The 14,959-nt window shown below is 36.9% G+C and overlaps 1 protein-coding gene across 1 annotated transcript in view; it reads right to left on the bottom strand.

The window, feature by feature from the left end:
* Nucleotides 1-6,838: 6,838 nt before the first annotated feature.
* FAM135B (family with sequence similarity 135 member B) overlaps nucleotides 6,839-14,959 on the bottom strand; it is a 350,355-nt gene continuing 342,234 nt past the window's right edge. The window contains exon 20 of the mRNA XM_056134964.1: nucleotides 6,839-7,948. Within this exon, the coding sequence (XP_055990939.1) occupies nucleotides 7,743-7,948 (206 nt within the window). The 3' untranslated portion in view covers nucleotides 6,839-7,742. The remainder of the gene's footprint in view (nucleotides 7,949-14,959) is intronic.

The following is a 14,959-nucleotide window of genomic DNA, read 5'->3' as shown; positions in this document are numbered from 1 at the left end:
GTGGAAGGTAATGCATAATTTTAGATCCTGTTCAAACTAATAGTTTAACAGTTTTCATTCTGAGATTCACAATTTTGTATTCCCTTGTTCCAGATCCCTGAACAAAATTTGAATGCAGAATCCCTGCTGTCTTATGCCAAGACACAGCACTGACTTCCTGTGATCTCAAAGAAACTTGAACTAAGAATTTAACAGTTCCAGGGGTTAGTTACACTGTTTCTTCCTCTTCAACCAATCTCTCTTTTCCGTGAAAAAATAGCATGTATATCCTCAGCTTCTTTCTCTATTACCTACTGCAAAGGTTTGACACTATATTATCTGTGCTTCATTTTTTTACATATTCTTGTTGATTAGCTAATTTTCTTCTTTTCTTCTATAGAAGTCAAGGCCAATCCACAATATTGTCTTTGACTCTTTTAATAATCCTTTGTCTTAGAAACTTTGGCTAGTGGTGGTAAGGTTCAATGGTGTAGACATAATGCCATGCTAACTACATAATTCTCCTCCTGGAATCTTTTTACAGCAAGGACTATGACTATGAAAGGTTGTTATTAGAAATGATCAGTGGGATTACTTAGTCTTCATTATGACCAATCTGTCATTAGAGCAGAAATCAACGAATACACAACCTCATACCATGCAGCTTTGAATACTGAAGACGAACTCAACCAACCTCTCCTGGAGATCAAACATAGCACCAACAGAGGCATTTGGAATGAGAAGCTACAGTACTAGCTGTTAAGTAATTAGGAGTGCATTAAGTGAGGTATGAAGACCCACATCTTCCCTGCACTCAATGACACACCCCATTCACCGATATGATCATCCTAGTATCAAGCTTAGAATTCCCTCATTGCTCTGTTTAATCACCTGGGACAACCTAGACATTTCCTATATTGTGTATCCTACAAATAACCATCGTACCAGAGCTCTCAGACCAAATAAAGACATCATGATTTTTAAACACATTTCTGATGAGTGGCTACGGTATAATCCATAAATAATTCCTGGCCCCAAAAAGGTCATATAATTTTTATTATTGTTTTAATTTATATACAACACGAGCTACACAAAAGGCCAACCAGAAAGCAAATGTAGAAAAATAGTAGAATTATATTGGCACTAATGACTTTGTTATTCTACTGGTGTTGTTACAGACAATTGGCAAGGGTATGCAGGAGTTTGTAATTATTGTATACAGATAATGTCACCAGAAATAATACACATTAGAGATTCACAGTGGCATCAAGCTATACATTCAGGTTCTTTTCAGAGAAGGGGATCATGCCAAAGACCCTCCTCTCTTTACCTACTACAATACAGTGGGTCACATTTAAAAAGTAAATTAAGTAAAGTTCAGAGCTCTGTGCTACATGATAAATATAATCTAAATACTGGATTCTCTTGGCCAAATCTGAGTGTGGTAACACTTATGGATACTGTTGGTGTAATTTTTTGTATTAATGATTTATTATCATCTACTAATTTTAAAAGAAGTAGAAAAGCTAGCTGTGGGGATACCCAAAACTTTGTTTTACAGATAAGTAATATGCCTGTGAAAGGGAGGTGCTTTTTCATAGACTGAATAATCAAAAGCACGATCTAGTTTCTCCTTTTGCAAACTTCCTACCCTAATATTGATGAGGAGTTTGTAGCCACAAGTCATTGTGACACCTTTACAATGTAACAGCCGATATTCCTGTGACATCGGTGTTCTTCTTCTCAACTGATAGGATTATGAAATTCTATGATCAAGACTGTGGTTTAGTCTAAGAAGTGCTGGGAGAGTGATATTTTCAGTGCCTACCAAATATCTTGTTCAGATACCAATCACTGTGAATATTGTACTATTTATGTGGGAGCCCATATCCTACACTATAGTAAGCTCTTTAAGGGGAGGGTCCTTCTGACTAATATATGCAACCATCATTGCTTATCATGTAACCAGACAGTCTAAATAAAGTGTTTTAAAAAAACATTCAAGTCAAAGTTGTGGAAAAATTGTAACAAAACAAAATCAAGGAACTCCAGATTAAGTTACATACGAAGACAAAGTTTCTGGGACTTAGTGAGGTGAAAAGGCTTATGCATAGGTTTTCTAATGTGTGTGCCTGGATTTTATTAAACTTTTAAGAGAAAAAAGAATAAAGTAGGGGATTTTGCTATACATGGTTAAGTTTAACCTTGGGCTAAAAGACATTTCAAGATATATTTACAATGTGATACAATAATAAAACTCTGAGTTACAGTTATAAAATTCAAACATCTTTAATTGTATGCAATGATACTCGCACGTATATGTTAAATTTAAGCCTTTTATCAACTGTCAACGGTGTTTTACGCCATACTCTGAGAAGTAAAACAGCTGTAGTACATAGTTCACCCAATCATGCACTGGGTTTAGTTTGGAAATTTTAGTTTGGGAATGCTTGATATCCTAACAAATTGTTCAAAATACTGGAAGATGAAGTCAAGAGTTTTAGACAAGTTAATCTCCCTTAAATAATAATACGTGAATTACTTCAGAAAATTTTCTAAATTCTTGGAAAGAAAATTTTGCATAACAATTTGCTTTAAAATGTTCCTTAGTAAAAGCACAAAAAATTAAGATCCCTACTGTATCCAGACACTATTATAGGCTTCACTTTTCTTTCAATCCACATTATACAACTGCCTTTCAAAGTGGACTCTTACAATCTATTTTATAGACAAGGAAATTTTGTCCCTCATGGCTTTAAAGCATATTCCGGGAAGGAATGATTGTTCTTACTGCAGATAATTACCAGTATGATGTCCTATCACAAATTCAGAAACTTAGTGGGTAATCGGAATATCAAAATATATGTGTTAGAATTAAGTTTCTTTGGAATATTTGTGTCTAGAGAAGAACTCAGCAATTTTCAAAGATGGTTCCATGAAGGCTCATAGTTTTACACTATAGGTTCATTCCCTATAGTGTAAGGAATCAATCACTCCAATGTAAGAGCAACAGAAAGTGACATATCAGTTATTTTTTAACTTATTACTTTAAAAACTGCTAGTATAGAAGCAGAGGCAGGGAGATATCTCAAAGGCTGAAACACATGGCTCACATGCCTGAGGCCCTCAGTTTAATATCTGATATTTCATGACCCTCTGAGCACTTCCGAAAGATAACTACTTCTATGTCTTCTCAAAAATTAAGAAACACATGAAACAGCAAGTGGCTTTAGTGATCTCCAGAAAGATTGGCCATAAATAGGATCACATACTTGAGACTAAATCCTGAGTTAGGCCTTCAAGACTAGGCTGAGCATTTCACTTGCAGTGGGTCCTAGACATCCTAAGAACAGTTCGTGAGTGTGATCTTTCCAAACACCCAAACAGTAAATCTACTTGGTTGATTCCGAGCATGAAAGAAACAAGAATGAAACAAAATAGAGGAAATGATTAATAAAAGTATTGATGACAATGGTATTGATAATTTAACAGATTTGTTACTTCCTTGACTTGACTTGGCTTGCTTTTGTGAAGTCACTGATTCTAGATGTGAAGCCCAGTAGACCCATATTTTTAGGTTCCTTAGAAAAAAATGTCATAAGTGATTGATAATGAAGATACATGGTCCTAGACTTTTCATGCAATTTAAAGACTGTCCTATAGAACTAATTCCAGTGAGGTGATAACATGGGGATAAGCAATTGACCTGTGGCCCTCCCTCATCACTGGATAATTTTCTTCTAGTATTAATAATATTAATAACTTCCCGATGAATACGAAACATCTGCAGGGTGACTGGCTTTTCATAATCCCTTTGACACTTGTACTCATGCACAGTCTCCATCTGCCTTTCTAGTACACCAAATATTTTGATTCACTCTCTCTCATCTGGAGATTTTTTTTCTGCTTGTTTGTTTTTTATTTCTTTTTTCTTTTTAGGACCACAATCAGCTGGGCTTAGGGATCATATCTGTCAGCGCTAGGGAGACAATATGGGATACTAGGGATAGAACCAAGGTTGATCACATGCAAGGCAAATATCCTACCTACTGTACTATCTCTCCGGCCTCTCATTCAGAGCCTTTGAATCAGTCTGTTCCTTCTGTCTGCACAAATAACATTCAGACTTTGAACCTGGGCTTCAAGGGTCCATTAAATTCTTGTTGACCACATACTGCCCATTATCAGCATAGGTTGATGTCCTCCCACTGATACCCATTGGATCCCAAATACTTTCATGATGCCTAGTGATTTTTTAAAAAATATCTCTGATTGATTTTGCTCTTTGTTAGATTGTATAAACCTTAAGTGTATCAACATTCTCTGGCACAGAAAAAGTTCTTAGTATGGAATGAAAAAATGCTTAAATTACTTTTATGACTTGATTAGTGCACCTGATAAGTATAGGACGTGCAAGAAAAAACAGCTCAGTTCTCAATCTTTCATTCACAGTGTCTTTCTCAGCCTTCACCAAATAATGAAGACGGGCCTCAAGTTGTGCAATCTATACCTCTTCAAATCCAATTAACAAGGCTGTGTTTTCCTTGAGATTTTCAAGGACAAGGGATTTGAATTTTATGCCAGTTATCTCATCTGGCACAAATGGAAGTGGTTCAATAAATGTCTGTAGACTATAAAAACAAACGAAAGTCCCATCTCTCTGTACTTGTCCTGTGTCCATAGTACTCCAGGTACTTTTAACCTGTCATTGAGTTTTTATTTTGTCTAGGAAAACTTTAGTTTTACACCTTTTTCATTGCATGTGCTTGACTTGGGAACAAGAAATTCCAATTAATTTCATTACTCGTAAGTTTTATTTCTAGCTAGTTCTGAAAAAGCTGAAAACAAAACAAAAAAAAAACCCAAAAATCCCAAAGTGTTGAGAGAATAAAGACATACTGGACCATTATCATAGACAGGCATTTTTTTTTATCTTTTTTTATAATTATAGTAGAATGTCCCCATTTAACATTACATATATTTCATATATATTTAGATATCTATATTTCAATATAAAGAGACATAAAAAAGCCTTTCAAATGAGGCATGATAGCAACACTTGACATCCTTATTTACAGTATAAGATGTACTTTCTACATAATCATTAATAGATGTTCATAAGCCAGAGAGGGTTTTACAAGGACATCAGAACACCTCTATGAAAAAGAGATGCAGCTGAACTTTTATTGCCATTAGTTCTCACTATGTTCAGACAACATATAGAAGTTAAAAATGGCATATAGTTCTGGGAAAAGACAACGTTGTTTGGATTTTCCCTGGCTCCATAAGTGCTTACTAAGCAGTTTGTAAAATGAACAGGCAATGACACATGTTCTAATGGGAATTGAAACACAAAATAAAATATGCTCATTGAAGAAGCAGGGTCCCTTATTTGGTGAGAAAGAAGACATGACCACAAATGTGTGGTCCTGAATACAGCATGGACACTTGTCTAGAATAGGAATATTACATCCTGTGTGGCACTCCTAGGAATGAGACTCTTCTTGAGTCATACAGTAGATATGTATGATTCATGAGTAACCAGTGGTACAAGTGGAGCCAGGAACAGGAATGGTCACTAGAAGACTTACAATCCACGGTGTTGACACTATTATACAATGACATTTTGAAGAAGATCAACAGAGAAATCCTACTTTTACTGAGTGGAAATTTAACTTTGCAGAATCTTCAACTTCACCTCACCTGCCATTTTATTTTTAAGAAATTCTTGTCAGTTCACTGTAAAGCTCTTCATCTACACTTATGTCCCACGTTCTGCATTTGACTCTAAAATCATATTGTTATAATGTGAGACAGTAATTTTTTAGGTGAACCTGTGTATTTACTGGGTTTGTTTACCACTGGTGACTCAGAGTCACAGTACAAGTGCTAGGAACAAGAATTCACTTTCAGATGAGCTTCTAAACTTCAGAAGGCAATTCTGAAGAAACAGAAAATTTGGCCTTCAAGTGACTAGTCCTTGTGCTAGACATCCCAAATGTTATTTATTTATTAATTTATTTATTTGAAGTAGGGGGAATAGCTGACTGTGCTCAATCTTACTCCTGATTCTGGATTCAGGGATTACTACTGGCAAGGTTCAATGTGTCTTACGAGTCATAATTCATAAACTTCCCTGCACCCCTAAGTCATAATTCATGAACAACTTAGTTCAGCTAAGTGAATCTTCAGTCTTTCTCTAGCCTATGCAGTACTATACCTTTGAGAGCATTTTGATTATCCTGTGTCTTTTTTTTAATTGAATCACTGTGAGATGCAGTTACACAAAGCGTTCATGATTGAGTTTTAGTCATAAAATGATGGAACATCCATCCCTCCACCAGTGTATCGTTTCCACCACCTATTTCCCAAGTATACCTCCTGCCACCCCCAAAACAAACCCACCCCTGGTCTCTATGCAGACAAATTACTTGTTACTCTCTCTCTGCTTTGGAGAATTATGGTTCACAATACAGATACTGAGAGGCCATTATGTTTGGGGCTTCATCTATTTTGAGCACACATCACCCTCCTGAGCAATCCCACCAACTCTCATTGATTTAGTGGTCTCTTCCCTATCCTAGCTGCCCTTTTAAAGCCATCCTCCCTTGAATCATTTACCAATAACAATTTCAAAAGACTCTTCAATCTACCTGCTCCTATTATATATTTTTGAAAAATAAATTATGACCTTTCCTAGCCCTTTATTTTCCTAAGGCAAAAAAGACATTTCTGTTAAAAGATAACCAGCACCCTTCTTAGAGCCCCCCTGAGGTTTTTGATTTTTATCCAGCATTCCTCCATTTAGATGACATTCTCCTTCCATGGAGATGAGCAGCTGGCTATATTAATGGTTAAGGTTTTTTTTCAATTCCATCAAATGCTAGCATAGCATTTCTTTGGAAGTGTATCAGCAGGAGCACCTCACATATACACTTTAATCTCAATTTCCCCTTCTGCAAAGTTTAGTCTATGTCAAGTTTCCTTACAACAGGCAGATTTTAGCAACCAGAAAAATATTTTGTGGACTATGTCTGTGCATAGAAAAAGTCTAATATAGTAGGTGGAGCAAGTCCACATACTTTATATAGATACTTGTCTTTATAATAAACTTATAATTGCTGATAGCATCACCTCTATTCCCCTGCACTTTAAATACCTGGACTGTTGCTGTTATAAAATAAACTTGGATTTATAAAGCATTCCTTTGTCCCTTACTAAGAAAACATGAGGAGGGAATGAAAATGGGCATCACATAGTATTGAACAGGTGGTTGATTAGAATGAATTAAGGGCTATATTTACACAAAATATGTTCCACTTCTGCACAGAGATTAACCTGAGATCTGAAATGCTTGTGTGCACTTAATTTAATCAAAATGATAAAGCTATAAGCTAGTCGCATTCTGAACAAATCTAGTAAAATTAGAGCAATTTCTGTGAACCAGTGGTTTAAACTGTGGGCTCACCATCTCCAACTATTCTTTATATATATATATATATTATTTTTAGAAAATTTCTTTAGTGAGACTCCAGCTAGCTATACACGTCAGGCAAAGTCTCTGTCATATTTTACACTACTGATTCAGCTTTCTCTATTTTCAAAAATAAAAGCACCTCAAATGTCTGGCCCCATTCTTCTAGACCTTTCTTTTTGAGCTCCAACCTGGAATGGCTGAGGTCTACAAAGAATGCCCCAGCTGAAACCTTCAATACATCTTTAGCATTTCTAGCAAGCTACCATATCTTACAATGTCCAAGACACTACTTGAAGTAGTTGAGTCCTGCCACCAAGAAAAACTTCTCTAGGAAGAGTTCAGAATCCAGAACTGCAATGTGAGCTGCTCGGCCAATGAGGGTGTTGGCAGTGTTGGGCAAGGCATGGAACACATTGTGTCGGATTAAAGTGCAGTCCTTAGCTTCCACCAGAGGACGAAGAAGGTTGTCAATCATTTCTGCATAAACTGGCCCTGCAAAGAGGAATAAGAGATCGTGAAGTTAGGCAGAATATAGCAGAGAATCTAGAGAAAAAACCCTGGGTACATTTGGGATTATTATTCTTCAAAATCTTCATATCTTATTCATATTTCATCCCCTCCTAGACTAGTTTACTTCTTTGCAACACATTTTTTATCAGTGCAATTTTATTATAAACCTCTGGAATGGTATGGTATACCTCTATAACTCTGAGTTTAGAATATCATATTTATTTATTTATTTATTTTAATATACTGGCAGATGGTCAGCTGAGTTAATGAAAGACCTATTCCAAATATTCATGTCTGTTTTATGAAGCTGAAGTAGCTTCCAGTTAGGATGAGGAGAACTGATTTTAAGTTAAAGTCGCTGTTATTTTATTTTGGTTTTGAGGGTCACACCAGCGATGCTCAGGGGACACTTCTGGTTCTGCACTCAGGAATTTTTCTTGATGGTTCTCAGAGGACTATATGGGATACCAAGGATTGAACTCAGGTTAGCTGTGTATAAGGTAAACACTCTACCCACTGTACTATCACTCTGACCCTGGCATCTTACTTGAGATATTCCTCACACTGCTCTATTCACCTGATCTCACCCACAGTTTTCTTTCTTCTAAAAACATGAAGCTCCTATGGGATTAGGATTTTCATGGCTGAAAAGCAGATGAATTCTCTCAATGCTAAAATCATCTTTTGTTTCATGTTTTTCATTTCCTCCTTTCCTCCCTCCTTCCCTTTCTCCATCCCTCCCTCTCCTCTCCTTTCCTCCCTCCCTCCTTCCTCCCTCCCTCCCTCCCTCCCTCCCTTCCTTTCTTTCTTTCTTTCTTTCTTTCTTTCTTTCTTTCTCTCCTTGGAATCTTGGAAAAAGCTTTGATGTGGAAAAAGTTGAAATGCTAAATTGAAAAAAGTGTTTGGTAACCACAGAAATCAAGAAGAAAGAACATAGTGTTGAAATAAAGGACCAACTACATTGTATAATCTATTAATGTTTTAGGATTGTGGTCTTTATAATCATTACCAATATGATTAATGGCTATCTGGCCATAAAGTTTTATTCATCAAATGTTCTTTTTAGAGGTATAATAAAAATCAGTCAAAAATCAGCATCAAAGGAATAAATAAGGAAGCCAAGCCTCAAGGTACTGTTGGAATTATTTAATGTCCCTTTAAAATGCTATGCATAAATATAAAATAATAATAATGCACAGCTATTTCCAAAAATGGAACAAGTAGTTATTAAACTAATACTATTGATGTTTAAATATGTATGTGATACATGTCAGAAGTTATTTATAAAAAAAAATCGACAGCAAACAGCAGCAAAGAACACTGCTGGAGGGCACCATAGCTCCCGGAAAATGCTCCAGATCCCAAACAGAGCCAATCTCACTGGGAGGTCCCAGATGGGGTAGGTCCCAGATGGTGTAGGTGCAGCTTCCTGCTTTCTCCAGATGGAACCCGGGTGACCATGAGTCTCTATAAGCATAGCTCGGGCACGCGGGAACCAGGACATTTTTATATACAAAGTGATCAATGGAAAGTAAATCATCCAACGTTTCTCCCTGAAAATCAGGATTAACTCTTTTGCAAACCACAACATTCAAAAGGAGAGAGAGAACAGAGGGGAATGCCCTGCCACAGAGGTAGGTTGGGAAGGGGGTTATGGGGGGAGGAAGGGATACTGGGATCCATGGTGGTGGGAAATGGGCACTGGTGGAGGGATGGGTATACGAAATAAAAAAAATAATAAATAAATAATTAAAAAAACAAATATCACTAAAATTATAGTGATTACTCAATCATCCATATCATTTTCTGCTAAGACTGTTAGTGGTTCCACAAGTCCTAAAACAGTTATTTGTAATGTTTTAAATATTAATCTTATTGAAGCATACAGCATATTTTAACTTTTGTTTTGTTTTTGACCACACTGGTGGTGCTTTAGGCATAATCCTGGCTCTTCACTCACATATGGTGATCCTCAGAGGACCATATGTGGTGCTAAGAATCAAACCTGGGTGAGCTGCTTGTAAGGCAATGCCCTACCAGTTAAACAATCACTCTGGCCTCATAGTTTAACTTTCTTCTAATGAAACATTTTGTTTTAATTTTCATTAAAATAGGATCAATTATCAACACTGTAGTGTGTTTGTTGAAGATGAGAGGAAGAAGAAAATGAGAGGAAAAAGACTATATATTTCAGAAAGTTGAAAAATAGAAATATTGCTGCTACTTAGAGAAACAAAAAGAAAATGAAAGCTTCATGTTAAGTATACCCCACTGAAAAAAATTTACCAAAAGTTGAAATAAATTCACAAGTATATCATATATCTTAAATGTTCATTTAAAACTGTAACAAAATATGAACTTAGGAAAAGTTATTATTGTCTACATCCAAGATTAATTAAGTTATATATTAGGTATAATTTGAAGAATAGCAAAATATGAAAATAATCAGTGAACTACTTCATGATGGAATAGTCAAAGAACCACAAAAGGACTCTTGTCCAACAGCTAATTATATTCAAAAACTAAAGTGACAAAAGCTTTATAGCATGACAGGAGCTTAGATCCTGGAGTTTCACTGCATCTTTTTCCTTGCATGCCATCCTTTATCTGAGAATCCGGGATAGTAGTCTTTCCTCAAATCACCTGGGTGAATATCAGATAAGATTACATATGCAGAATGCACAAAATATGCTTGGCACAGTGAGCCCTGTCTTCAGTTTCGCTCTCCAAAGAAAGTGGACAAAATGCTTACAATGTTCTGTAAATATGGAAAATTCTGTATGCTTAGCAGAACATACAGTTTATGCCATAACTACTCAACATCACTCTATTACTGAAGCATGAAAGCAGGCAAGTGTGACATAAACATATGGGATTGGCTACATTCCAATTTAATTTATTTACAAAGTTGTTGGAGCATCTGTTTTGGTTTGTGGGCCACGGTATGCAGACTTCTGTTGTTAATCTTTTACTATGGTTAAAATTTCACTAAAAATTACTTCTTTGTGGAAAATTTGTGAAGGAAAGTGGGTGCTTGGGTTGTGGATGTAATGTTAGAACAATGAATGTATAAAACTATTATCAACAGTGTTGTAAATCACAGTGACTCAATCTAAATGGAAAAAAAAAAACATCTCAGAGATAAGAAAGTAGGCAAGGAAAATCAGGAAAAAAGAAAGTCATAGTCACAGAAAAAAAAAGCTTGGACATCTATTAACAATGACTATAACATTCATAATTTACCAGATGCCAGACACAGTAACAACAAAGACTCCAATGGAGACGTTACTGGGCCCGCTTGAGCAAAATCGATGATCAACGGGAGGGCCTTTTACTTTACTTTACTTAGTGTTCATGGAAAATTTGAAATAGAATGAAAATGGGTAGTATATATGTGAAAGGTATCAATGCTTGAAAATTCAATTTAAACATTATTAGCAAATATCCTTAATGTATACTCTCATATAGGGTAGAGAAAATGGACAGTCACTGTTAACCTTATAGGAAAAGTATAGCTAATAAGATAATTTCTAAAAATAATAAAAACATTGAATCACCCTCATTTTCTATATAGTAGCAGGATTATATTTTAACAAACTAGTATATATTTATGAAAAACATACACAAAAGATTTTAATACAATATTTTTAATACAAAAAACCCTCACAACTTCTGGAAGCAAGCTATAGACAAAATGATTAGGAATGTTCATTGAATTATTGCAAATCTGAATTAAGTACAACACTGCTGTTTATGTGCTTATATTTTATTATTAAAATATTAATATTTTACATTGAGGAGCAAATCTACAATGTTTAGAGAGAACATATTTAAAAACTATAACTTAAAAAATAACTTGTCACTGTCACTGTCCTCCCGTTGTCATCGATTTGCTCGAGTGGGCACAGTAACGTCTCCATTGGAGACTTTGTTGTTACTGTGTTTGGCATATCGAATACATCACGGGTAGCTTAAAAAATAACCCACAAAAAAACTAGAAGCAAAATATGAAAAGTGAATTAAAAAATGATTGAATATTCCCTGGTAGAATTGAGTACTTTTCAATCAGGAAAATGTATCACCTCACTTGATCACTTGACATCCCGTTACTCATTGAGTTGCTAGAGCGGGCACCAGTAACGTCTCCATTCATCGCTGTGGCATGCTAGCGTTGCCCAGTGGTGTCTGCTCATTCTAGGAACATGAAGAGCCTCAAACCGATCATTCAGGGTCTTGATGAAGAAGTCTGACCATCTCGTAGGTGGGCGGCCACACGATCTTTTGATGTCCTGTGGAATCCAGTCAGTAACACCTCTAGTCCAGCGGTCATCTCCAAATCTCATTACGTGTCCAGCCCATCTGATTTTCGATACCTTGACAAATGAGACAGCGTCCCTGATTCTTGATCCTCAATGGAGGTTGGAACCCCAGATTCTTTCTCTCACTTGAGTGAAGGATGACACTCCAAACATAGCTCTTTCGGTTCCTCTTTGGGAGATCCGGATAGCATTCTCATCCTGTTTTGGTAGGCCCAGGTCTCTGAGGTGTATGTTAATGCAGGAAGAACAGTTGAATCAAAGAGATGTGCCTGGAGCCGGAGGTTCTTCGTCCTCTTAGCTATTTCTTTGATGCTCTTGAAGGTGTTCCAAGCCACTCTCTTCCTCCTGTGCAACTCAGGTGCCAGGTAATTGATCATGTTGACTTCTCAACCTAGGTACACATTACTGTTGCATTCAGAGATGGTCATTCCATTGAGAACGAATGGGACGTCAGGAACGAGACCATTTCTCAAAAACAATGTCTACGTGAGAGTCAGCTGGAGTCCGACCTTTCCACACTCATGGTCGAAGTCGGCCAGTATTTGTGCCGCTTGGCGGATGTTTGGTGTTATTAGAACGATGTTATCAGTGAAGTGGTGTAATTGTGGACTGTCTATCTTCATTCCCATTCCTTTCATTCCAGTCGTCACAGGACATTCTCGAGGGTGGCACCAAAGAGTTTCGGTGATATGGTATGACCCTGCTGAACTCCTCTCTTGACGTTAATGATCACCTCCGTGTAGAATGGTGAGATCCTGGTAGTGAATCCACAATACAGCTCACAAAGGATTCTGATGTATTGACTTTGAACGCTCTGTTTGGCTAGGGCTTCGATGACCGTTTCAGTCTCAACAGAATCAAAGGCCTTCTTTAAATCAATGAATGTTAGACAGAGTGGCATTGAACTCCCGAGAAACCTCAATGAGCTTGGTTATCATGTGGATATGGTCGATTGTGCTGAATCCTTTTCGGAAACTGGCTTGTTCACATGTTTGTCCTTCTTCTAGTGTTCTGCCAATCCTATTCAGGATGACTCGAAAGAAAAGCTTGTAGTCGACAGACAATAGGCAGATCGAGCAATAGTTGCCAATGTCGTGGATGTCTCCCTTCTTGTACAGTAGTACAGTCCTGTTGGTTTTCCATTGGGATGGATGGAACCTTGCGTTCAGACAGATAGCGTGTGAAGAGCCGAGCCAATAGATTGATGAGTACTGAGGGAAGGTTCTTCAGGTGTTCAGGTCTGACCTTGTCTTGGCTGGGTGCTGTTTGCTTCTTTACTGATGAATTGGCATGTTGGATTTTGGAAGGGAGAACTTGGGAACGACATATCCATCTGCGGAATTTGGTATGTGGGCAGGTGGACATGGCTATCAAAGAGATCTGAGTAGAAGTCATTGATAATCTTCTCCATTGCCCTTCTGGAAGATGTGATAGATCCAACAGGATGTCGGAGGGCAGTCATCTTGGTCTTGTAGTTGGCGAAGGACAGGTGGGCATTATGAATGCTTTTCCCGGCTTCTGCCGCATCTGCCAGCACTGCTGCGCTTCTCTCTTTGAGGTCTTCATTTATCACTTCTCTGCATTGCTTTGGGAGCTCGGACGTTCGCTTGCGGTTGCTTGAGGCTTGTGCCAAGTCGCATTGGCTAATGAGCTCGAGAGTTTTTGAAGACAGGCATCTTTTTGTGGCTATCTCTCTTAGTATTCTTAACACAATCATGGAAAATGTATAATTTTGTAATATGCATCATGTTACTTTTCAGATACATAAATGGTGGTTAAAATGTTATTTTATGTATTAAACTCAGATCAAAATGGATTAAAGACATCAACAACAGACCAGACCATAAGGTACATTAAAGATAAGGTCGCCAAAACCCTTCACGACATTGAATCTAAAAATATCTTCAAAGATGACTCGCCACTGACCAGGCAAGTGGAAACATACATAAACAAATGAGACCATCTTAAATTAAGAAGCTTCTGTACCTTAAAAGAAATAGTAACCAGAATAAAAAGACAGTCTACAGAATGGGAAAGGATATTCACCTAATATTCATACGATAAAATGTTGATATCAAGGATATACAAGGCACTGGTTGTAATCCACAAGAAGAAAATATCCAATCCCATAAGAAAATCGGGCATTGAAATGAACAGAAATTTTCTCAAAGAATAAATCCAAGTGTCTAAAAGACAAATGAAAAAATGCTCTACATGACTAATCATCAGGGAGATGCAGATCAAAACAACAATAAGGTATCATCTTACACCATGGAAACTGGCACACATTCAAAAGAACAAAAGCAACTGGTGCTGGCATGGATGTGGGGAGAAAGGAACTCTCTTTCACTGCTGGTGGGAATGCCGACGGTTTAGCCCTTTTGGAAAACAGTATATACGTTTAAAAATTACAAATTGAACTCCCATTTGACCCAGCAATACCACTTCTAGGAATATACCCCAGAGATGCAAAAAAAAGTATAGTAGAAATGACATCTGAACTTGTATGTCCATAGCAGCACTGTTTATAATAGCCAGAATCTAGAAAAAAAAAAAACGAATGCCTGAGAACAGATGACTGGCTAAAGAAACTTTAGTACATCTACAAAATGGAATACTATGCATCTGTTAGAAAAGATGAAGTCATGGAATTTGTATATAAGTAGATTAGCAT

The sequence above is a fragment of the Sorex fumeus genome, unplaced genomic scaffold (genome assembly GCF_029834395.1).
Source record: "Sorex fumeus unplaced genomic scaffold, SorFum_2.1 ptg000002l, whole genome shotgun sequence".
NCBI classification, from domain to species: domain Eukaryota; kingdom Metazoa; phylum Chordata; class Mammalia; order Eulipotyphla; family Soricidae; genus Sorex; species Sorex fumeus.
The sequence above is the reverse complement of the archived record's forward strand: the minus strand, read 5'-3'. Positions and strand labels throughout refer to the sequence as shown.